Raw genomic sequence first — 25,894 nt, forward strand, 5'->3', positions numbered from 1 at the left:
AACATGTTATAACTTTGTCAGCATGAGGGCATTCAGGTGAAGTTGTGCACCTCCTATTTTTGAATGACGTCAGAGTTGCGCAACATGACTTACGCGCGTTTTTACGAATTTCGCATTTTTAACATAGATTGAAAACCATATAGCAATTTAAATTGAAACTTAACGAAAGTTTAATTGATATCTTGCGCTAACAGAATGTGAAAAAAAAATGGCATGTTTCACAGGAAGTTACGCGCGCACGCGCGTTTTAAATTTCAAAATGCGAAAAATCAATTTCTAATCAACTTTCTACGCGTTTCATGTCATTTTGAGCATGTAAAAAATTCCCACGTACGCGCATTTTTTTACGCGTGCGGTGCGCACGTAGCGTTGAAAACCATTTTTTTCACGTGATTTATGTTTTTCCAGCCTTTTCTAGTAATTTTACCAACTTTTGAACAATTTCGACTTAAAATTACGTCATACGGGCACGTCGAATTGGATAATTTACGTGCATTTTTGATGAAAAAGTTCAAAAAGTCGTCAAAATTTGTCAAAATTATGCCCTTTTTTAAACAGTTATAGTTCCTAAACTAAACGGTGAAAGTTATTTTTATTGCATATTCTGAAAGTTGATGAGTTGTAGATTTTGAATCATGCATTAATATGGCTAACCGGACATTGTGACGTCACCGTATGCCCACGCAAATATAAAATATAGGATTTTTGTATCTTTCATCATAGCGCATGACATTTAATAGAGCGCATCTCCAATTATCTGTTTTCCATTTTTGCCCCGATTTTTATATTATCTAGGTCAATCAACTATCTTTCGTATGAGTTAAAAATATTTTAATATTTATGACGTCATCATGTCTAAAAATGTAAATAACGTGGGTCACTTATTTTTGTCCTTACAGTAAATTTCAATCTGTTATAGCTCGTCAGAATAAAACGTGATAATCATGATTAAAACGTTTTCTGGAAGCTATTGGATTGTAGATACGAATTTATGTAAACATTTTCCCAATCAGATCTTGTGACGTCATCATATGGCCAGTTGAATAAAAAAAGTCGTATTTTCATATTTTTCGTCATAGTTCATTATATTTAAAAGAGCGCGCATCAATATTAAACGTATTCAAATTTCTTCTACACGTTAATATGTTGTTGCTGAGATAATTTCCTTCCGAAATTGCTATCTTAGTGTTTCATCTTGATACCGTCGCCATGTTACAAATTTGAATAAATGGCGGGTCCCGTAATTTCACCTCTTCTACACTGTATGTAACATGTATACAGATTATACTGTTTTCATGTATATACTATATGACACAAAATTGACAGAATTCAGCACTAACAACATATCATATTCTTCAGATCAGGTCATAATGCCATAATTTTCTTCTGTGTGCAATATTCTAACGTATGACGTGCACGTGGCGTTTGTCGTGCGGATAACTAACTCGTCAAAGTGACGAGTTACATGTCTAGTACTTCTTTCTTTCTGTCATTTTTGGGCGTCGCGTTTCTCTAAAACGTGTAAACAGAACATATCGTAACTTTGTCAACATATCGACATTTACGTGAACTTGTGCACCTCCTATTTTTGAATGACGTCAGAGTTGCGCAACGTGACTTGCGTGCGATTTTATGAATTTCAATGATTGATCATAGACTAAAAACCAAACATAATTTTGTTTTGAAACTTTGTGAAAATTTAAGTCATATCAAGCGCAAACTTTCTATGGATTAAAAATAGCATGCTTCACAAAAAGTTACGCGCGAACGCGCGTTTAAAGTTTTAACGTGCGAAATATCAACTTCTAATCAACTTTCTATGCGTTTCATGTCATTTTGAGCATGTCAAAAATTCCCACGCGCGCGAACATTTTTACGCACGCGGTGCACACTTAGCGTTAAAAACATATTTTTTTCGCGTGATTTATGTTTTTTCAGCCTTTTCTAGTAATGTTACCAAATTTTAAACAATTTCGACTTAAAATTACGTCATACGAGCACGTCGAATTAGATAATTTTCACGCGTATTTGGTGAAAAAGTTCAAAAATGCGTCAAAATTATGCCTATTTTTAAACAGTCATAGATTCTAAACTACATGGAGAACTTTTTTTTAATTACATATTCTGGAAGTTGATGAGTTGTAGATATCGGATCATGCATTAATATGGCTAACCGGACATTGTGACGTCATCGTATGGCCACGCGAATATAAAATATAGGATTTTTGTCTATTTCGTCATAGCTCATCACATTTAATAGAGCGCATCTCCACTTATTCGTTGTCCATTTTCATTCCGATTTTAATATATTCTAGATCTATCAACTATCTTTTGCATGAATTAAAAATTTTTTAATTTTTTTAACGTCATCATGCCTAAAAATTTAAATTACGTTGGTCATTAATTTCATCTTTACAGTAAATTTTAATCTGTTATGCCTCGTAAGAATAAAATGTGATAATCACAATTAAAACGTTTTCAGGAAGCTATTGTATTGTAGATACAAAATCATGTGTAAATTGTGCCAATCGAATGTTGTGACGTCATCATATGGCCAGTTAAATAAAAAAAGTCGTATTTTCATCTTTTGCATTATATTTCATTACATTTACAAGAGCGTGCATCAATATTTCACGTATTCAAATTTCTTCTACACGTTAATACGTTGTTGCTGAGATAATTTCATTCAGAAATTTCTACTTTTACATTTCATTTTGAAACCGTCAAGATGTTAAAAATTACAATAAAATACGGGTCCCGTAATTTCACCTATTTTACACTGTTTGTGATGATTGTACTGTGTATACTATATGACACAAAATAACAGAATTCAGAAATAACAACATATCATATTCTTCAGTTCAGGTCATAATGCCTTAATATTTTTCTGTGTGCAATATTCTAACGTATGACGTGCACGTGGCGTTTGTCGAGCGGATAACTAACTCGTCAAAGTGACGAGTTTCATGTCTAGTTCTTCTTTCTTTCCCGGATTTTTGTGACCAGCATATCTCTATTGCTTGTGAACATAACTTTGTATAACTTGGTAAAAAGATTGACATTGAAGTGTAGATGTGCAGCCAACCTTTTGGACGATGTCAGATCCGCGTTGCGTAAGTTACGCGCGATTTTATGAATTTCGCGTATTTAACATAGACTAAAAACCAAAAGTCATTTTGTAATAACACTTGGAGAAAATTTAAGTCATATCAAGGGCAAACTTTCTATGGATTAAAAATGGAATGTTTCAAAGAAAGTTACGCGCGCACGCGCGTTTAAAATTTCAAAATGCGAAAAATCAACTTCTAATCAACTTTCTACGCGTTTCATGTCATTTTGAGCATTTCAAAATTTCCCACGCGTGCGCAATTTTTTTACGCGCACGTGCGCACGTAGCGCAAAAACATCATTTTTTTGCTTGATTTTTGTTTTTCTTGTCTTTTTTAGAAAATTTACCAACTTTCAAACAATTTCGATATAAAATCACGTCATACGAGCACGTAGAATTAAACAATTTACGCGCATTTTTGATGAAAAAGTTCAAAAATTTGTCAAAATTATGCCTTTTTTTAAACAGTCATAGATTCTAAACTACGTGGTGAACTTTTTTATAATTACATATTCTGGTAGTAGATGAGTTGCAGATATCAAATCATGCATCAATATGGCTAACCGGACATTGTGACGGCCACTCGAATATAAAATATAGGATTTTTGTCTCTTTCCTCGTAGCTCGTCACATTTAATATAGCGCATCTCCACTTATTTGTATTCCATTTCTCCCCATTTTTTTATGTTGTCTAGGTCTATCAATTATCTTTCGCACGATTCACCATTTTCAAAATTGTGATGACGTCATCATGTTCAAAAGCGTCAATAACTTTGGTCACTTATTTTCCCCTATTCTGCACTGTATGTAGTACGTATACAGTATATAGTGTATACCGTATATACTCAGACGTGACGAAAAATAGAGAGCACACTGAAATTGTTTCAATGACTTAATCGTTTTTCTGCGCGCAATATTCTAACGTATAACGTGCACGTGGCCTTTGCGCTGCGGATAACCTAACTCGTCCGTAGTGACGAGTTCAAATCTAGTTTTCTGTATTATTAGTTATCCGCATTCAGCGGATAACTCCTTGTAACTGTCCTGTTACTTTTTGGTTATCCGCAACTTAGTTGCAGGATAACCCATGTGATTGTAAATATCTTTTTTTTCATCTTCTTTGTTATTAGTTATCCGCATTCAGCGGATAACTCCTTGTAACTGTCCTGTTACTTTTTTTTAGTTATCCGCATTCAGCGGATAACTCCTTGTAATCGTCCTGTTACTTTTTTTTCTTCTTCTTTCTTTCTCCCTCATTTTTGTGTCTCACGTATCTCAAAAACTTGTAAACATAACATTTCATAACTTTGTCAACATATGTGCATATACGTGAAGTTGTGCACCTCCTATTTTTGAATGACGTCAGAGTTGCGCAACGTGACTTACGCGCGATTTTATGATTTTTTATGATTGACCATAGATTAAAAACCAAGCGTAATTTTGTTTTGACACTTTGTGAAAATTTAAGTCTTATCAAGTGCAAATATTCTATGGATTAAAAATGGCATTTTTTACAAGAAGTTACGCGCGCACGCGCATTTAAAATTTCAAAATGCGCAAAATTAATTTCTAATCAACTTTCTACGCTGATCATGACATTTTGAGCATGTCAAAAATTCCCACGCGCGCGAAAAAATTTACGCGTAAGGGGCGCACGGAGTATGAAAACCATGTTTTTTTTCTTGAATTTTGAGTGTCCAGCCTTTCGTAGTCATTTTAAACAAGATTGACATCATTTCAAGTTAAAATGACGTCATACGTACACGTTGATTTAGACCATTTGCATGCGTTTTAGTTGCAAAAGTGAAAAAATATTGTCAAAATTATGCCTATTTTGAATCTATTATAGCTCGTCAGGATCAAAGGTGACCCCAATTTGTTTTAACTTATTATGCAAGAAGATAAATTGTAGATATAAATTCATGCAGAATTTTTACCTCTCGGAAGTTATGACGTCATCGTATGGCCACACGAATGTAAAATATAGGATTTTTGTCTCTTTCGTTATTGCTCATCACTTTCAATAGAGCGCATCTCGGTTATCCGTATTCCATTTCCTCCGATATTTAATATTATCTAGGTCAATCAATTATCTTTCCATGAGTAAAAAATATTTTAATTTTTATGACGTCATTATGTCTAAAAATGTAAAGCATATTATCACGTATTTTCATCTTTACAGTAAGTTTCAATCTGTTATAGCTCGTCAGAATAATAAGTGATAATCATGATTAAAACGTTTTCTGGAAGCTATTGGACTGTATATACGAATTCATATAAACAGTTTGCCAATCAGGTGTTGTGCCGTCATCATATGGCCAGTTGAATAAAAAAAGACGTATTTTCATATTTTGCGTAATAGTTCATCACATTTAAAAGGGTGCGCATCTATATTTTATGTATTCAATTTTCTTCTACACCTTAATATGTTGTTCCTGAGATTATTTCCTTCTGAAATTGTTATCTAAGTGTTTCGTTTTGATACCGTCGTCATGTTAAAAATTGGAATAAATGGCGGGTCCCGTAATTTCACCTATTCTACACTGTATGTAATATGTATACAGATTATACTGTTTGCATGTACCGTATATACTATATGACACAAAATTGACAGAATTCAGCACTAACAGCATATCATATTCTTCAGTTCTTGTCATAATTCCATAATCTTTATCTGTGTGCAATATTCCAACTTATGACGTGCACGTGGCGTTTGTCGTGGTGCGGATAACTAACTCGTCAATGTGACGAGTTTCATGTCTAGTTTTCTTCTTTCTTTCTCCTCTATTTTTGTGTCTCGCGTATCTCAAAAACGTGTAAACATAACATGTTATAACTTTGTCAGCATGAGGGCATTCAGGTGAAGTTGTGCACCTCCTATTTTTGAATGACGTCAGAGTTGCGCAACATGACTTACGCGCGTTTTTACGAATTTCGCATTTTTAACATAGATTGAAAACCATATAGCAATTTAAATTGAAACTTAACGAAAGTTTAATTGATATCTTGCGCTAACAGAATGTGAAAAAAAAATGGCATGTTTCACAGGAAGTTACGCGCGCACGCGCGTTTTAAATTTCAAAATGCGAAAAATCAATTTCTAATCAACTTTCTACGCGTTTCATGTCATTTTGAGCATGTAAAAAATTCCCACGTACGCGCATTTTTTTACGCGTGCGGTGCGCACGTAGCGTTGAAAACCATTTTTTTCACGTGATTTATGTTTTTCCAGCCTTTTCTAGTAATTTTACCAACTTTTGAACAATTTCGACTTAAAATTACGTCATACGGGCACGTCGAATTGGATAATTTACGTGCATTTTTGATGAAAAAGTTCAAAAAGTCGTCAAAATTTGTCAAAATTATGCCCTTTTTTAAACAGTTATAGTTCCTAAACTAAACGGTGAAAGTTATTTTTATTGCATATTCTGAAAGTTGATGAGTTGTAGATTTTGAATCATGCATTAATATGGCTAACCGGACATTGTGACGTCACCGTATGCCCACGCAAATATAAAATATAGGATTTTTGTATCTTTCATCATAGCGCATGACATTTAATAGAGCGCATCTCCAATTATCTGTTTTCCATTTTTGCCCCGATTTTTATATTATCTAGGTCAATCAACTATCTTTCGTATGAGTTAAAAATATTTTAATATTTATGACGTCATCATGTCTAAAAATGTAAATAACGTGGGTCACTTATTTTTGTCCTTACAGTAAATTTCAATCTGTTATAGCTCGTCAGAATAAAACGTGATAATCATGATTAAAACGTTTTCTGGAAGCTATTGGATTGTAGATACGAATTTATGTAAACATTTTCCCAATCAGATCTTGTGACGTCATCATATGGCCAGTTGAATAAAAAAAGTCGTATTTTCATATTTTTCGTCATAGTTCATTATATTTAAAAGAGCGCGCATCAATATTAAACGTATTCAAATTTCTTCTACACGTTAATATGTTGTTGCTGAGATAATTTCCTTCCGAAATTGCTATCTTAGTGTTTCATCTTGATACCGTCGCCATGTTACAAATTTGAATAAATGGCGGGTCCCGTAATTTCACCTCTTCTACACTGTATGTAACATGTATACAGATTATACTGTTTTCATGTATATACTATATGACACAAAATTGACAGAATTCAGCACTAACAACATATCATATTCTTCAGATCAGGTCATAATGCCATAATTTTCTTCTGTGTGCAATATTCTAACGTATGACGTGCACGTGGCGTTTGTCGTGCGGATAACTAACTCGTCAAAGTGACGAGTTACATGTCTAGTACTTCTTTCTTTCTGTCATTTTTGGGCGTCGCGTTTCTCTAAAACGTGTAAACAGAACATATCGTAACTTTGTCAACATATCGACATTTACGTGAACTTGTGCACCTCCTATTTTTGAATGACGTCAGAGTTGCGCAACGTGACTTACGTGCGATTTTATGAATTTCAATGATTGATCATAGACTAAAAACCAAACATAATTTTGTTTTGAAACTTTGTGAAAATTTAAGTCATATCAAGCGCAAACTTTCTATGGATTAAAAATAGCATGCTTCACAAAAAGTTACGCGCGAACGCGCGTTTAAAGTTTTAACGTGCGAAATATCAACTTCTAATCAACTTTCTATGCGTTTCATGTCATTTTGAGCATGTCAAAAATTCCCACGCGCGCGAACATTTTTACGCACGCGGTGCACACTTAGCGTTAAAAACATATTTTTTTCGCGTGATTTATGTTTTTTCAGCCTTTTCTAGTAATGTTACCAAATTTTAAACAATTTCGACTTAAAATTACGTCATACGAGCACGTCGAATTAGATAATTTTCACGCGTATTTGGTGAAAAAGTTCAAAAATGCGTCAAAATTATGCCTATTTTTAAACAGTCATAGATTCTAAACTACATGGAGAACTTTTTTTTAATTACATATTCTGGAAGTTGATGAGTTGTAGATATCGGATCATGCATTAATATGGCTAACCGGACATTGTGACGTCATCGTATGGCCACGCGAATATAAAATATAGGATTTTTGTCTATTTCGTCATAGCTCATCACATTTAATAGAGCGCATCTCCACTTATTCGTTGTCCATTTTCATTCCGATTTTAATATATTCTAGATCTATCAACTATCTTTTGCATGAATTAAAAATTTTTTAATTTTTTTAACGTCATCATGCCTAAAAATTTAAATTACGTTGGTCATTAATTTCATCTTTACAGTAAATTTTAATCTGTTATGCCTCGTAAGAATAAAATGTGATAATCACAATTAAAACGTTTTCAGGAAGCTATTGTATTGTAGATACAAAATCATGTGTAAATTGTGCCAATCGAATGTTGTGACGTCATCATATGGCCAGTTAAATAAAAAAAGTCGTATTTTCATCTTTTGCATTATATTTCATTACATTTACAAGAGCGTGCATCAATATTTCACGTATTCAAATTTCTTCTACACGTTAATACGTTGTTGCTGAGATAATTTCATTCAGAAATTTCTACTTTTACATTTCATTTTGAAACCGTCAAGATGTTAAAAATTACAATAAAATACGGGTCCCGTAATTTCACCTATTTTACACTGTTTGTGATGATTGTACTGTGTATACTATATGACACAAAATAACAGAATTCAGAAATAACAACATATCATATTCTTCAGTTCAGGTCATAATACCTTAATATTTTTCTGTGTGCAATATTCTAACGTATGACGTGCACGTGGCGTTTGTCGAGCGGATAACTAACTCGTCAAAGTGACGAGTTTCATGTCTAGTTCTTCTTTCTTTCCCGGATTTTTGTGTGTCGCATATCCCCTATTGCTTGTGAACGTAACTTTGTATAACTTTGTCAAAAGATTGACCTGTAGCTGTAGATGTGCAAGAAACTTCGTTATATGACGTTAGAGCCGCGCAGCGTAAGTTACGCGCGATTTTATGAATTTCTATGATTGATCATAGATTATAAACCAAAAGTCATTTTTTATTGACACTTGGTGAAAATTTAAGTCATATCAAGGGCGAAATTTCTATGGATTAAAAATGGCATGTTTCACAAGAAGTTACGCACGCACGCGCATTTAAAATTTCAAAATGCGCAAAATTAATTTCTAATCAACTTTCTACGCTGATCATGACATTTTGAGCATGTCAAAAATTCCCACACGCGCGGAAAAAATTACGCGTAAGGTGCGCACGGAGCATGAAAATCATGTTTTTCTCTTGAATTATAATTTTACAGTCTTTCCTAGTCATTTTAAAAAAGATTGACATCATTTCAAATTAAAATGACGTCATACGAACACGTTGATTTAGACCATTTGCGCGCATTTTAGTTGCAAAAGTGACAAAATATTGTCAAAATTATGCCTATTTTTAATCTATTATAGCTCTTCAGGATCAAAGGTGACCCCCAATTTTTTTTACTTATTATGTAAGAAGATAAATTGTAGATATGAATTCATGCAGAATTTTTACCTCTTGGATGTTATGACGTCATCGTATGGCCACACGAATGTAAAATATAGGATTTTTGTCTCTTTCGTTATTGCTCATCACATTCAACAGAGCGCATCTCGCTTATACGTATTCAATTTCCTCCGAGATTTTATTATTGTCTCTGTCAATAAACTATCTTTCGCATGAGTTAAAAATATTTAAATTTTTATGACGTCATCATGTCTAAAAATGTAAATAACGTGGATCACTTCTTTTCATCTTTACAGTAAACTTCAATCTGTTATAACTCGTCAGAATAAAAAGTGACGCGCATGATTAAAACTTATTATAGAATTTGTTGAATTGTAGATATGAATTCATATACAAATGTTGTCTATCTCATGTCATGATGTTATCATATGGCCAGTTGAATTCAAAAAGTCATATTTTCATTTCTTGCGTAAAAGTTCATTGCGTTTAAACTAAAGCGCATGTCACTTTTACGTGCCCAAAATTCTTCAAATTTGTATTAATGTAATTATTTAGATAATTAGCTTCTAAAATAGTTATGTTTATATCCAATTTGATGACGTCATCGTGTTAATAATTTGATTTAAAAGATGGGTCTCGTAATTTCGTCTATGCTACACTGTATATAACATATACACTGTATATAACATATACAGTGTATTCTGTAAATACTGTAATATGTTGTATGCTACAAAATAGGACAATTCAGCACTGTAAACGTATTTAAATCATGTAATAGGAAGGCATAATAATTGTCGGCGTTCATATATTATAAACGTATGTGCATGTTGCGTTTGCGCGGATAACCCGAACTCGTCAAAGTGACGAGTTCAAATCTAGTTTTTTTTTTCTTTCTTTCTCCTCTATTTTTGTGTCTCGCGTATCTCAAAAACGTGTAAACATAACATGTTATAAATTTGTCAGCATGAGGGCATTCACGTGAAGTTGTGCACCTCCTATTTTTGAATGACGTCAGAGTTGCGCAACATGACTTACGCGCGTTTTTACGAATTTCGCCTATTTAACATAGATTGAAAACCATATAGCAATTTAAATTGAAACTTAACAAAAGTTTAATTGATATCTTGCGCTAACTGAATGTGAACAAAAAATGGCATGTTTCACACGAAGTTACGCGCGCATGCGCGTTTTAAATTTCAAAATGCGAAAAATTTATTTCTAATCAACTTTCTACGCGTTTCATGTCATTTTGAGCATGTAAAAAATTCCCACGTGCGCGCATTTTTTTACGCGCGTGGTGCGCCCGTAGCGTTGAAAACAATTTTTTCCGCGTGATTTAAGTTTTTCCAGCCTTTTCTAGTAATTTTACCAACTTTTGAACAATTTCGACTTAAAATTACGTCATACGGGCACGTCGAATTGGATAATTTACGTGCATTTTTTATGAAAAAGTTTAAAAAATCGTCAAAATTTGTCAAAATTATGCCCTTTTTTAAACAGTCGTAGTTCCTAAACTAAACGGTGAAAGTTATTTTTATTGCATATTCTGAAAGTTGATGAGTTGTAGATTTTGGATCATGCATTAATATGGCTAACCGGACATAGTGACGTCATCGTATGGCCACGCGAATATAAAATATAGGATTTTTGTATCTTTCATCATAGTGCATGACATTTAATAGAGCGCATCTCCAATTATCTGTTTTCCATTTTTACCCCGATTTTTATATTATCTAGGTCAATCAACTATCTTTCGGATGAGTTAAAAATAATTTAATTTTTATGACGTCATCATGTCTAAAAATGTAAATAACGTGGGTCACTTATTTTCGTCTTTACAGTAAATTTCAATCTGTTATAGCTCGTCAGAATAAAACGTGATAATCATGATTAAAACGTTTTCTGGAAGCTATTGGATTGTAGATACAAATTCATGTAAACATTTTGCCAATCGGATGTTGTGACGTCATCATATGGCCAGTTGAATAAAAAAAGTCATATTTTCATATTTTGCGTAATTGTTCATCACATTTAAAAGGGCGCGCATCTATATTTTACGTATTCAAATTTCTTCTACACGTTAATATGTGGTTGCTGAGATAATTTCCTTCTGAAATTGCTATCTTAGTGTTTCATTTTGATACCGTCGCTATGTTAAAAATAGGAATAAACGGGGGGTCCCGTATTTTCACCTATTCTACACTGTATGTAACATGTATACAGATTATACCGTTTGCACTGTATATACTATATGACACAAAATTGACAGAATTCAGCACTAACATCATATGATATTCTTCAGTTCAGGTCATAATGCCATAATATTTTTCCGTGTGCAAAATTCCAATGTATGACGTGCGCGTGGCGTTTGTCGTGGTGCGGATAACTAACTCGTCAAAGTGATGAGTTTCATGTCTAGTTCTTCTTTCCTTCCTTCCTTTTTGTGAGTCGCGTTTCTCTAAAATGTGTAAACATAACATTTCATAACTTTGACAACATATGGGCATTTACGTGAAGTTGTGCACCTCCTATTTTTGAATGACGTCATAGTTGCGCAACGTGACTTACGCGCAATTTTATGAATTTCAATGATTGATCATAGATTAAAAACCAAAAGTCATTTAGTATTGACACTTTGACAAAATTTAAGTCATATCAGGGGCAAACTTTCTACGGATTAAAAATGGCATGTTTCACAAGAAGTTACGCGCGCACGCGCATTTAAAATTTCAAAATGCGCAAAATTAATTTCTAATCAACTTTTTACGCGTTTCATGTCATTTTGAGCATGTCAAAAATTCCCACTGGCGCGCAATTTTTTACGCACGCGGTGCGCACGTAGCGATAAAAACATATTTTTTTCTCTTGAATTATATTTTTCAAGCCTTTCCTAGTAATTTTGAAAACAATTTAGACCTTTTCCAGTTTAAATAACGCCATACGAACACGTTGAATTAGACAATTTGTGCGCGTTTTTTATGAAAAAGCTTAAAAAATCATCAAAATAATGTCTTTTTTTAAACAGTCATAGTTTCTAAAGTAAACCGTGAACCGTTTATTTTTATTACAAAATCTAGAAGTTGATGAGTTGCAGATATCGGATCATGCATCGATAAGGCTAAAAAAACATTGTGACGTAATCGTATGGCCACACGAATGTAAAATATAGGATTTTTGTCTGTTTCGTTATTGCTCATCACATTCAATGGAGCGCATCACGCTTATCTGTATTCCTTTTTCTCCTATATTTATATATTGTCTAGGTCAATCAACTTTCTTTAGCATGAGATAAAAATATTTAAATTTTTATAACGTCATCATTCCTAAAAATTTTAATTACTTGGGTCATTAATTTCATCTTTACAGTAAATTTTAATCTGTAATAGCTCGTAAGAATAAAATGTGATAATCACGATTAAAACGTTTTCTGGAAGCTATAGGATTGTAGATACAATTCATGTAAACATTTTGCCAATCGGATGTTGTGACGTCATCATATTGCCAGTTGAATAAAAAAAGTCGTATTTTCATATTTTGCGTAATAGTTCATCACATTTAAATGTGCGCGCACCAACATTTTACGTATTCAAATTTCTTCTACACGTTAATATGTTGTTGCTAAGATAATTTTCTTCAGAAATTGCTATCGTTGTGTTGTTTTTTTTATGATGTCATCATGTTAAATATTTGAATTAAAGGCAGGTCCTATAATTCAGTTAATATGTCATATAATATACAGTAGTACAATGTACACCAGCATAGTCTCTGATGTGAGCAAATTGTTGTTTGCCGCCCTCTGTATCATGTAGAATTAATGTCTCCTTTTATACACAGTGTACTGTATAATTATAATACAAGGCGAAAATACAGGACCACCTCTTATTATAGTGCACGTGGCATCTGTCGTGCGGATAACTAACTCGTCAAAGTGACGAGTTTCATGTCTAGTTCTCTTTTTACTTCTGCCGGAAGTTGCAACTCACTGATTTTTCTTGTTATTATGGTGAAGCGGCTGTTAATCTAATCTCATCTCAGAAGAATTCAATATTTTTTGTTGCATAATGTCAACTGTACATTATTGTTTTTCTCTTTTTATCATATTAACCATTATGATTACATTTAAGACAAGGTATGACCTGGTTTAATGTTTTTAAAGTAATGTATAATAAAAATATATGCATTTTTTACAAAACATCAACAATTGCAGCATATTGTCTTTAATTATTGTAATTATTTTACTTACATGGCCAAAACCATAGATATACTTTATTTAAAAGCGGGAAAAGGATTTTCACACACCAAATTTCACAAAAATTTGAATGAATTGTCAATTTATAAGAGACCTTAATTTATATTTTAAGACAATTTGTGTACATAATTAGTGGCTGCGAGTTCTCAAAAGTTATGGTACCTTAACAAAGTTTGTTGGCCCAAAAAACTGTTTTGGCAAAATATCAAGCTGGAACTAATTACCTGACATATCCGACTCACTTCATTAAATGTGGATTACAACCGTTGTACATAGTTATATTTTATTTCATTCCATGTAATGATGAAATTTCAATAATGCTTAATATTTTGTTTAGGAAAGCCAAATTTCCCGAATTTAAGCTTGACATGGTAAAATACTGCCTACTTATTGAGGGAGCGGTCAAAGAAAGTAAAATCGAAGGTAAGTGTTCTGGTATTCAATTGCACCTGCCAACCGTCCCGATTTCCAATGTTAACAAATTTATATTAATCGGACATTTGGTATTTAATGCAAATCGGAGCATTGATTCATGCTACCTCAGTGGTGGCTTGTTAACAAAAGTGGGGTACAAGTTGGCATGGGTACTACTGGTTGGTTTGGATGTGAGATGACCAGCAGCTTTAGCCAGTGAAGCAGTAGCCTTCATCTGAAGTTTTCTCCTAATGGAAGGGCCGGGCTCTGAATAAAGTTTTCCGTAAACCACAACATCGCCACACATACTTATATATGCACATACTGTGCATAGTACGACCTGAGTCAGGATTATTGATCCTTTTTCTCTTTTTACTTCTGCCGGAAGTTTCAACTCACTGATTTTTCTTGTTATTATGGTGAAGCGGCTGTTAATCTAATCTCATCTCAGAAGAATTCAATATTTTTTGTTGCATAATGTCAACTGTACATTATTGTTTTTCTCTTTTTATCATATTAACCATTATGATTACATTTAAGACAAGGTATGACCTGGTTTAATGTTTTTAAAGTAATGTATAATAAAAATATATGCATTTTTTACAAAACATCAACAATTGCAGCGTATTGTCTTTAATTATTGTAATTATTTTAAAATCGAAGGTAAGTGTTCTGGTATTCAATTGCACCTGCCAACCGTCCCGATTTCCAATGTTAACAAATTTATATTAATCGGACATTTGGTATTTAATGCAAATCGGAGCATTGATTCATGCTACCTCAGTGGTGGCTTGTTAACAAAAGTGGGGTACAAGTTGGCATGGGTACTACTGGTTGGTTTGGATGTGAGATGACCAGCAGGATGTTTCTGGAGGATTTCCCGATGTTACAGCAGGATTGTTAGCATATAATGATTTTGTATTGTGTGAACAAGGTGACTAGCGTATGTTTCAACTTCCTCGACTGTATGTCAGCCTCGTCTGAGACATTGACTGGTGCACGGGAAAGGTATGTCGGCAATTGTCTGTTTTTTTCCAGGTGCATGAGTCGCATCTGGGTTGAATCGCATCATTCTAAGGTGAAATCGTTGAATGCGGGATGGCATCTTAGCTAGTTCGGTTGTGTTCAAGAGTGGAACAAGGGGCTTGTGGTCGGTCTCGTGTGTAAACTGTAATCTGTAAACTTTTCACAGGCCCACGTTGCTGCGAGTGCTTCTTTCTCACTCACTTTCTTCGTGCTCACTCATCTTGATGCATAACAAACAGGTTACCATCATCTTGGATCTGTATGAGAATGGCACTTGTACCAAATAAAGATGCATCCACTGCAATGATAGTTGGACGTTGCGGGTCATAATGAGCTAAGTTTCTGGGTGATACTAAAAGCTTCTTCTTCTGGAAAGCTCTTTGTTGATGTGGTCCCCAATACCAGACATTATCTTTGCGTAGTAGTACTAAGATTTGTTCAGTATGCTCAGCAAGTCCAGGAATGAACTTCCCAAGTTGATTAACCATAACCATGAAGCGTTGTAGTTCTGTAAGAAGCAGGAGCTGGAAATTGTGCAATAGCAGTAATGTCAGACCTGCTTCTTGGAGTGGTTATAGAACTGCTCTCACACATTTGTCATGTTCTTCCTGTGTAGCGTTGTGTATCAAAATGTCATCCATATGACTCCATCAAGGCCTTCCAGGATACTTGACATCATACGTTGAAAAATTTCAGGCGCTGAACTGATTCCAAATGGTAATCGATTAAAACAATAACGTCCGTGTAATAAATGTTAACAAATTTGATTGCATGCAAGTTTGGTAAAAATCTTTCTTTTCGCCAAGTTTGCCTCACTTTCATCTACAGATGACATAGGATGAATCTCATGTTGAACACTTTTGTTATATGCTGTCAAATCCAAACAGATTCGTACCTTTCCGTTGGGTACAGATGACAAAGGATGAATCTCATGTTGAACACTTTTGTTATATGCTGTCAAATCAAAACAGATTTGTACCTTTCTGTTGGGTTCACACAGGATACTTGAACACCACTCAGTAGGTGTCGTCACTGAAGAAATTACTCCTTGCTTGACCGTTCCCATTATCTCATCTTTTACCTTTGGTAGTAAAGGATGTGGTACCCAGCCTACGATATTCAAACTATTTTTTATTGAAAACCTGATTGATAGTTATAAATTAAATCGTTTTCATAAACTTGGTCACTGCTCTTTTCTAATACTTTAGATAAAAGAGATACTGGGCTATATTTGCTAGGTTTAGTCCTGTCACCATTCTTAGATATGGGACAAACTCTAGCACTTTTCCACTTGAATGACACGGACACTACAGAACACAATAATATTAGTAAACGTATTTTATTACCTTAATTTGTATATACATAATAGTAATATGCCTACAGTACCACATTATCACCCTCGACAATACATGTCATCGAGAAACGTGCACATTCTCTCAGCTGTATATATATAATAGTAATATGCCTACAGTACCACATTATCACCCTCGACAATACATGTCATCGAGAAACGTGCACATTCTCTCAGCTGTATATATATAATAGTAATATGCCTACAGTAACACATTATCACCCTCGACAATACATGTCATCAAGGAACGTGCACATGCTCTCAGCTTACTTCTGGTTACACATTGCATCTAGCTTAGTCACTACTAAAAAGGCTATGCCATTTTCAAACACCATTAATTCGTCCAACCGTCTCTTCAAAACGCTGATAACACGCTCACTTTCCGATGTTTAATGTGGACAAATTTCCATCAATTTTGCTTGTTATTTCGCCCAATAGTTACTTACAGCAAAATAAAATTAATGTTTTAATAATAAATAGCAAAATAAAAATCTCTCGCGAGGCTGATTACCATGATCAATGATGATCGACTCTTGTGTGATTCTCACGCATGCACATAATAACTCTGTGTACACAGAAATAATAGGCATGTGGCTATGAATTTCTTGAAAGATGGCCTTGAAAAACAAGATTAAAATCCTTTTTAAAAATAATATGGTTGATAATAGGAAATAATTGATTCAATTAAACCAACTTCCTCATCAAAGAATTAAATGTTAAGGGGATAATTAATTACTATAATAATTTTGTGTCAATCAATGATTTACTTCAAAATTCGTATCTCTAATACAAAAGTATGTTTTTGTGACGTCACAAAAAGAATGTGGGCACGTATCGTTCGGAGGAGATATGTAAAATTATGCGACCAATTTAGTAGCATTAATATATAATTCTATCGGTAGTAAACATTTTGTGTCAATATAGTCTGGCCTACTGTACAGAACAAAAATATAATCATAAATTAACTATAGTAATGTACATATTCCAGGGTAGGGGAATAACTCCCTAAGGTTGTAGTGACCTGTGGCCGTATTCACCAATCACACTTAAGTGAGATATTTCCCTTAAATCCTAAGGATTTCCCTTAAATCAAGAAAATATTAAGGGTTTCACTTAAGTGGTATTCACAAAGGGTTTAAGGTTAAGGGAAACCCTTAACTTGGTCTATTTTCCCCTTAACTTTTAAGGGACCTCAGAGGTCCCTTAAAAGTTCCCTTAACTATTCAGTACCTTGGTTGTGCCATAGAGATATTATAGATAATATCTCTATGGTTGTGCTGACGATTCTGTATGTGCGAGTACTATGCCTACTTGTAGATGGCCCCAGTCTAGGCTAGGGTAGAGATGCTAGGGCAGCCTAGGATTCATGTTTGGTTTGAGTAGCATCTAGACCTTTTTTTGCTGATCCCCACCCATACAAATTAGTCTATGCCTATATATTGATTTATTTGTTTTGTTTTGACTGCCATTATCTTTGTGGAAGATGGCTTCCCATTTCGTTGTAATAGAAATTAGCCCCATTCTAGTAGGCTAGGTAGAGGTGCTAGGCCCCCTGTTGGTCTGCCCAGTAACCAGCCTAGGATGCATATGCCTCAATACAGACAGGTTTAGGCCTACACAGAATGTTGGTTTGTTAGTAGCATCTAGGCTAGACCTATTTTTCTTGATCCTCATACAAATTAGTCTAGGTTTAATATTCATTTGTTTTTGTTTTGACTGCCATCGTCTATACATTTTTCTCTTCATCCTCCCCGTCCCCCCAACCCCTTACTCTTTTTTAAAATATGCAAATTAGTTTTAGAGAGGAAAGTGATTGGACCATAGGGGAATTAAATCCTCTGTGATTGGACAATGGGACAACTCATGAATATTTATGATTATTTTTACCCTTAAGTTTTACCCTTACATTAAGTGTTTTCCTTAGGTAAGTGAATCCCTTAGCTCATTTGTGAATACCCCTTAAGTGTTTTCCTTTGTTAAGGGAATTCTTAAATTTTAAGGGTAAGTATTTCCCTTAGCCTAAGTGAGATTGGTGAATACGGCCACTGGCCCACAAACTATACTAGGGATAATGATGCAAAATTAAAAGTTAATATTTTTCAAACAAATTATACATCGCCTGTTAGTATGTTGTATCAATATTATAATAAAGAAAGAATTATGAAAATCTGACTTGTAGTTTTCGAAATATAGGGTCTGAAACGTTGCCGAAAATAATCGCTTTTAAGCCACGAATTAAGTAAATTGCACCCTCATTTTTCGATAAAATAATTACATAAAATTACGGTTTTCAGTAATATATTTTGTATATCAACATTGTAAAATTCATCTGCTGCCTGTGTCTGTTTGCAGTCATAAATAGGTAGTTAAATTGTAGCCTTGTAGGTTTAGTCATGCTACCAAAGGACTTTTACGATTAATCTTCATTTTTACAGTTAGATCTGTTTCTCTTTCAGTTGCATTAGATCTGATTGACGATATCCGTGATTATGGCACTTCTACTGACAATGTAGAAAGACGAGTATTCTTTCTCCTTCAAAATGTAGCCAAAGGTGGACATCTCGAAGAGGCCAAACAGCTGACACATAAATTTATTGACAACAACATTGTCAATTCAAGTAACAACGTTCTTAGACCAGTTGTAACTGCACTAATGAACAAGTAAGTATATCAAACCAAAACTACTGTACTAATTTAGTTTCTACATTATAATGTTTTTCTCGGTTATGAAAAGAAAATTATACATATTTTGTTGAGGAGAATAAATTTTCAGTCTTCGTTTTGTATGCACCCAAATAATAAGTCTGGTCTGAACCACATATAACATTCTGAAAGCTACTACAACCTAGTGTTGACAGCATGCAGCAAGGGATATTCTGAGCAAAATTAAATATTAATAACGAAGAGTCAAGTGTTTTTGTATTGAAAAGAAAAGCACAAACTAAGCTAAATTTATAGTATTGTCATCGTAGCTAGCCTTTTTGCTATTAACAATCAACCATGTGCTTTTTTCAATAACATGTGCAGGGTTCTCTCCGTGCACTCCAGCAGGGAAGAGAGGTTGTTTCTTGGGTATATCTAGTTAAGTAGATGCTACTGTAGAAAGTTTAAGCATCAGATTACAAATAATATAAAGAGGAAACAACCCACAAGGGCCAAACACAAATAGCATGAAATGTAATAAAAATTGAGACAAGATGTGAGTGTCTTTCTATGTGTAAAGAGGCACATAAGAAGGCATAATGCGACTGGTAAATTAATAAGAAATTAACCTGGCATCTGTTTATATAAATTATAAAGTGTCATTTAGAATACCAGCTTGGCTCAAATGTTTATCAAATTACTGGGACAGTGCACACGTTTTATACACAGACCTCCCAAGTCTACCGCTACTTGCGGTAGTCTACCGTTTTTAGTACCCATCTACCGCGCTACCGCTATCACTACGTTTTCTACCGCACACGTTTTATACACAAACCTCCCAAGTCTACCGCTACTCGCGGTAGTCTACCGTTTTTAGTATCCATCTACCACGCTACCGCTATCACTAAGTTTTCTACCGCACACGTTTTATACACAGACCTCCTAAGTCTACCGCTACTTGCGGTAGTCCACCGTTTTTAGTACCCATCTACCGCTACTCGCGGTAGTCTACCGTTTTTAGTACCCTTCTACCGCGCTACCGCTATCACTACGTTTTCTACCGCGAGAACAAAAATCTCCTTTGCTTTAGCTTTTCATGAGGTAGGCCTTACACATTGTTGGAAAGGCTTGGCACCTTACAATATTATATGTTTTCATCTTTTCCATTGATTGTATTTTATTATTCAACTTCTGTTTCCAATAATAGTCAATATAAACAATTAATTTTTATTATTATCATCTATATATAAATTATTGTTAATTCTGACATAGGCGAGCACAATGCAAAAACTACGGTACAAATCTCTGCCTTGGATACCTACCTTATATATCTCAGATGTACCGCGAAACGTAGATTTGATAACATTAGTTTTCACATCGACGCTATTGTTCCATATTTCTATCTTAGGAAGATATTATAAAGGGTTTTATAAGAAATTTTCTGATTTCAATCGGTAAATTTTAACTCTACGCGCGGTAGAAGTAATTTCCGGGTTCACAGTAAGGTGTTCGTTTCATTTCAACCAGGGAGTTGTAAAACAACTACCTGTTTCAACTAAGTTGGCCGTTGGTGCTTGGTGGTGATAGCCATTTTGTTTTTTTGTTTATTTTCGGACCGCGCGTGTGAAGGTATAATAGTAGTACATAAACCCCGATAGCCGAGTTGTTGAGTAAGCTGCCAAGACTTTATGTATACTGTGCGCTATCTGTATCCCGTCAGGAGCCTGGGATACTTCTGCCCATGATGCAAGCCGTCTAAAACGTCTTCCTTCTCAGGCCACTGTGTCGCGTACCATCTAGGCCGTGCCCACAGATGGTTCTCGAATACACAGTAATTTCAGCGTAACAAAACTGGCAATTTCAAATGTACGTACCGCGGGACTATAATACATTGTCGTTTACAGAAACGAATAAATAGACACGATGATTTATGTAGTCAACTAAAATTAGCACCCTGGGAATTACTTCCGATGGAGAAACTTATCACAAAATGAGTCCAAATTTTTGATTTGGACTCATTTAAAGAAACCCAATTTGTGTTTTGTATGTAACATTAGGGTTGAGGGATGGGAAAGCGGATAGGTACAAAGAGGAACAATTTTTAAATATATTCTTTATCCACTCAGTAACGAAATATTTTGTTCATGTTTTATAGGCCTATAAATAATATACCTAAATACAGTAAAACATTTGCGATGTAATACTTTGTTAAAACTGTCACTGTCATAATCGATTGAAATATTAAAGTACATGTCACGATACACCACTACGACGTTTATATTTTTGGTAATTATTAATTAATACAAACTGTGAGAAGGAACTGTCAGTATAAAGTTTATTTGTATAATAATGTGTTTATATATCTAACAGTAGAGCCTATCCACAATCTCAGTAATAAAGTTTATTTGTATATATTTTTATATTACATCTAACAGTACGAACATTCACAGTAAGAAATGCTTGATTCAAATGAGGGCCAAAAATAGTTAATAGGTATTTACAGTATTGCAAGTTTATTCTCAAAGGGCCCATATATTTACCTACCGTATGTGTTAAACCAAGGGATCATAAATTTACCTACTTGTGTTAAACCAAACTCTGGCAGACTGAGAGATTGGGATGTTCCATTCATCGCAAATCAATACATTTGTATAATCGTATATTAAATCTATCAAAATAGTATTTTTTTAAGAAAATCGGCCTGTCTTCAACATTATGATGCTGTACTCTAGCTGTTCAACCGGTTTTCAGCTATTAAAAACAATTATCGTAGGAGGAGATAGGAAAATGCGAAGCCTCCTCTCATTTTTGTAGCGGGTATTTTTCAAGATGGACATTCATTAGACAGTGTATACCACGATCGGAAAACACCCCTATTTGGGGCAAATCGTTGAACCTAAATTCGTTTTAATCGTCGATAACTAATTATCTAACTTAATTTAATTAGTAAACAGGGTTACATCAGGTGGTTAAAATCAGTACCGAAAGTATAAACCAACTTTATATACCATCGAGTAAAAATTCCAGAAGTAAGGCGCGATTTACCGAATTTTGCCATTATGTAAATTTATATATAGATTAGGATGGTATTTATTTCAATAAACGCCGGAACACCTCCCCAATAAAACATCAATTAAAATAATTATCTCGCTACTCAACCCCCCCCCCCCACCCCAAATACATCTAATAAACGCCCATCCACATTTATAACCCAATATTGTATTATATTTATAACCCAATTATACTATTTTTAGTAGATTTCTTCGGACTGTTATCTACAATTTACCAAGCATTTGTTATTCTTTTTTACCACTTTTCATTTCTACAATTAACAATGCCTAAAACGCTATTAATCATCTAAGACACTTAGGTTAGTGAGTACGTTTAGTTTTACGAATATCAAAAGCATTTAAATAATGGTAACCGACCAAAATTGTCCAGGCCAGAATGTCCTTCTGTTTACGTCCCGAGTCATTATCATTCCGAGAAAACACTTCCTAGAGGGGGAGCGAGTGAAGCGAGTTCACCCTCTAGTTACTGTAAATAATCATTGTATATATTTCATAATTAGTTATCCGCATTGAGCAGATAACTCCTTGTAACTGTCCTGTTTCATCATCTTTTTTTTTTTTAGTTATCCGCTTAGTAGCGGATAACTCCTTGTGATTGTAGTGGATCAATATTGTAAAAATCATTTTCATCTTTATTCTTCTTTCTTTCCCGGATTTTTGTGAGCAGCATATCCCCTATTGCTTGTGAATATATCTTTTGTATAACTTTGTCATTATATGGACATTTACCTGAAGTTGTGCACCTCCATATTTTGAATGACGTAGTTGCGATTTTATGAATTTCAATGATTGATCATAGAATAAAAAATAAGTCATTTTGTATTGACACTTGGTGAAAATTTAAGTCATATCAAGGGCAAACTTTCTATGGATTAAAAATGGCATGTTTTACAAGAAGTTACGCGCGCACACGCATTTAAAGTTTCAAAATGCGCAAAATTAATTTCTAATCAACTTTCTGCGCTGATCATGACATTTTGAGCATGTAAAAAATTACCGCGCGTGCAAAAAATTTTACGCGTAAGGTGCGCACGGAGCATGAAAAACAGGTTTTTTTTTTCTTGAATTGTGATTTTCCAGCCTTTCCTAGTCATTTAAAAAAGGATTGACATCATTGCAAATTAAAATGACATCATACGAACACGTTGATTTATACCAATTGCGCCCGTTTTAGTTGAAAAAGTTATAATAGTAGGGCGGCCAGTGTGAGCTTTTTCATCATGGGGAGCATTTTCTGTTAATAGCAGGCAACCATGTGGAATATATCCCTTATGGGATGACAAAAAAGATAGGGGTGGATGCCGCTCTCAAATTTCAGGTCAAAGGTCATTTTCAAGGTTATAAGGTCAAATATGGTAAAATAGAGGTTTAAGCTGTTTTCAACAACATATAAGCTAATTAAAAGAAATGTAACCATTATTGGATCATTATTGACATATTGCTGCAGATGGTGAAGTTCATCAATTTTTCAACTTACAAGTTTAAAGGTCATTTTCAAGGTCATTAGGTCAAATAGAGCACAGACCTGTTAATTATCGGTAATAATTGAAATAAATATAATTTTCATGATACCCTTGGGCTGATGGTTATAGTGTAGTGTCAAAAAGACCAGAATTGTACTGGGAAGATTTTAAACTTTTTGAGTCACTCCTGGAAGGTGTTAACGGTCACAGAGGGTTTGTGGGTTGGGAGTAATGGGCGGCATGGGCACATGCCAATATTCAAAATTTTTCTGGGATGGAAGGATGTGACGCTCTGAGGTGGGTATTTCTTCAAGCACTGATATATAATGCCTACTGGCCATCTGGGTAACGGCAAACGATTGAATCACAACCCATATGCATGCTTTCTGTAACAACTTCATCTGGCTCTTTAGTTTACATACACATGTAACAAGTTCCAAACTGACAACTGGGTTAGGGGCTTCCAAACGACCCGATTCATTTAGGCCACATACTGATCTCTGCCTGATAGTTGGCTCGTATGTTTAGGTTCTATGATGTCTGTATTCACCATAGGTGAGTTTTTTTAATTTTAAGTGTTTCCCGAAGTAGAAATACAGGTACTTAAATATTTATTGAGTGAAGTGAAATACTTAATATTTAAGGGAAATATATATCACTAGTGTTAATGGTATATGGTCACTGAGTCTAGATGGAGGTAGCACCAAAGAGTAGTCTGTTATTATACAGTTATCTGCTCAAGAGTACCACACTGTATATTTGGCAATATTAAACTTTAGTGTACACTGTACGTGGAAAGTCTTAATCAATTCCATTTACAAGGAGTGGATGCGTTACAAATGATTTCCAGTATGACCTCTTCCCATAACCAGGAAATAATGACGTGCTGCAACCTGTAATGGCATGGAAGCTGGTTAGATTATTCTTAATAGGTTTTCAACCACTTTATTGTTCACTATACCAGACATCGTCCATACTTTTGAAGGCTACTGTTACAAAGTGCATATAATTAATTAACATCAACTTTCATGTATAATTGCAAGCACTTTGTTATTGACATAAAGAATGTCTAAAAACTGTGTGATATTTGTTCTCCTCCAAACCGATGAGTGTGGCCCAAAACACATGTGTACAGATTAGTACATTGGGACTATCCTTTCAATCGTGTCACTGCTTTTATCCACCCCTTTCCAATGTAATGATCAAATACAACAAAATGACGAAATATCTAGGTAACTTGCATAAATACTTGCATAGTCACCAAATGTTTACAGCCATGTTTACTGCATCCTATAGTGCATGACCATCATGTTTTTACTGTAAGTTTTCTTCTGGAACATCTGTTGGTATTTCAACGTCATCCATCAAGATATGTGAAGTCATATTTGGTTAAAGATATTAAAATTGGGCTATGATCATACTCCAAGGCGATTTCACTGACAGGCTTAAGATACTAAATTTACCAGATATGGTTCAAAGAATGAAATTTCATAGTATAATTTTTGTAGTTAAGTGTTTGCATAATTTAATTGATTTTGATATATTTGAATACCTTACAATTAATTCTCGGTATCCAGAGTCCCTCACCTTTAAACACATGTATGCTAGAACTAATGCATTTAAATACTCCCTGTTTGTTAATTTCCCTCGAATATGGGAATGTATCCCGCATGAAGTTCGTAACAAAGTCCTGTTTAACTTTGGGGGGTTTAGAAGGGATCTGAAAAAATGTATTACTGATATCGAATTCATCTAGACTATCACTGTGTTTTTATGTCTATTGCGTTTTTCGTACTATTAGTTGGGAAAGCCACTCGACAGTGCAGTTCTTTTGAACTGATCCACTTTTGGTTACCCGCAGGTGCTGATAGTACTTTTGTTCTGTTTTGTTGAATGATGCCGTACCTTGTTTATGATTTTTGTATGTTACCTGGAAATTGAATAAAATAAAATAAAAAATAAAAAACAATGGTTGATCAGCAGATTTTCTGTCAGTTTTTATATACTTTCTCGAAACAGTTGCCTTATAGAAATCCGCAAAGGTTTAGAGCGATGCTTTCTCAGTGGCTCATGAAGTTCTAAGTTCTACTGTTTTTTTTCTTTCAATAAGTTGTTACT

General features: G+C 34.4%; 1 protein-coding gene across 1 annotated transcript in view; it reads left to right on the top strand.

Moving 5' to 3' along the window:
- LOC140060031 (leucine-rich PPR motif-containing protein, mitochondrial-like) overlaps window positions 1-25,894 on the top strand; it is a 138,533-nt gene that overhangs the window by 90,703 nt on the left and 21,936 nt on the right. Inside the window, exons 22-23 of the mRNA XM_072106066.1 lie at window positions 14,146-14,231; window positions 19,056-19,260. Coding sequence (XP_071962167.1) covers window positions 14,146-14,231; window positions 19,056-19,260 — 291 coding nt within the window. The remainder of the gene's footprint in view (window positions 1-14,145; window positions 14,232-19,055; window positions 19,261-25,894) is intronic.

Source organism: Antedon mediterranea, chromosome 10, assembly GCF_964355755.1.
Source record: "Antedon mediterranea chromosome 10, ecAntMedi1.1, whole genome shotgun sequence".
NCBI lineage: Eukaryota > Metazoa > Echinodermata > Crinoidea > Comatulida > Antedonidae > Antedon > Antedon mediterranea.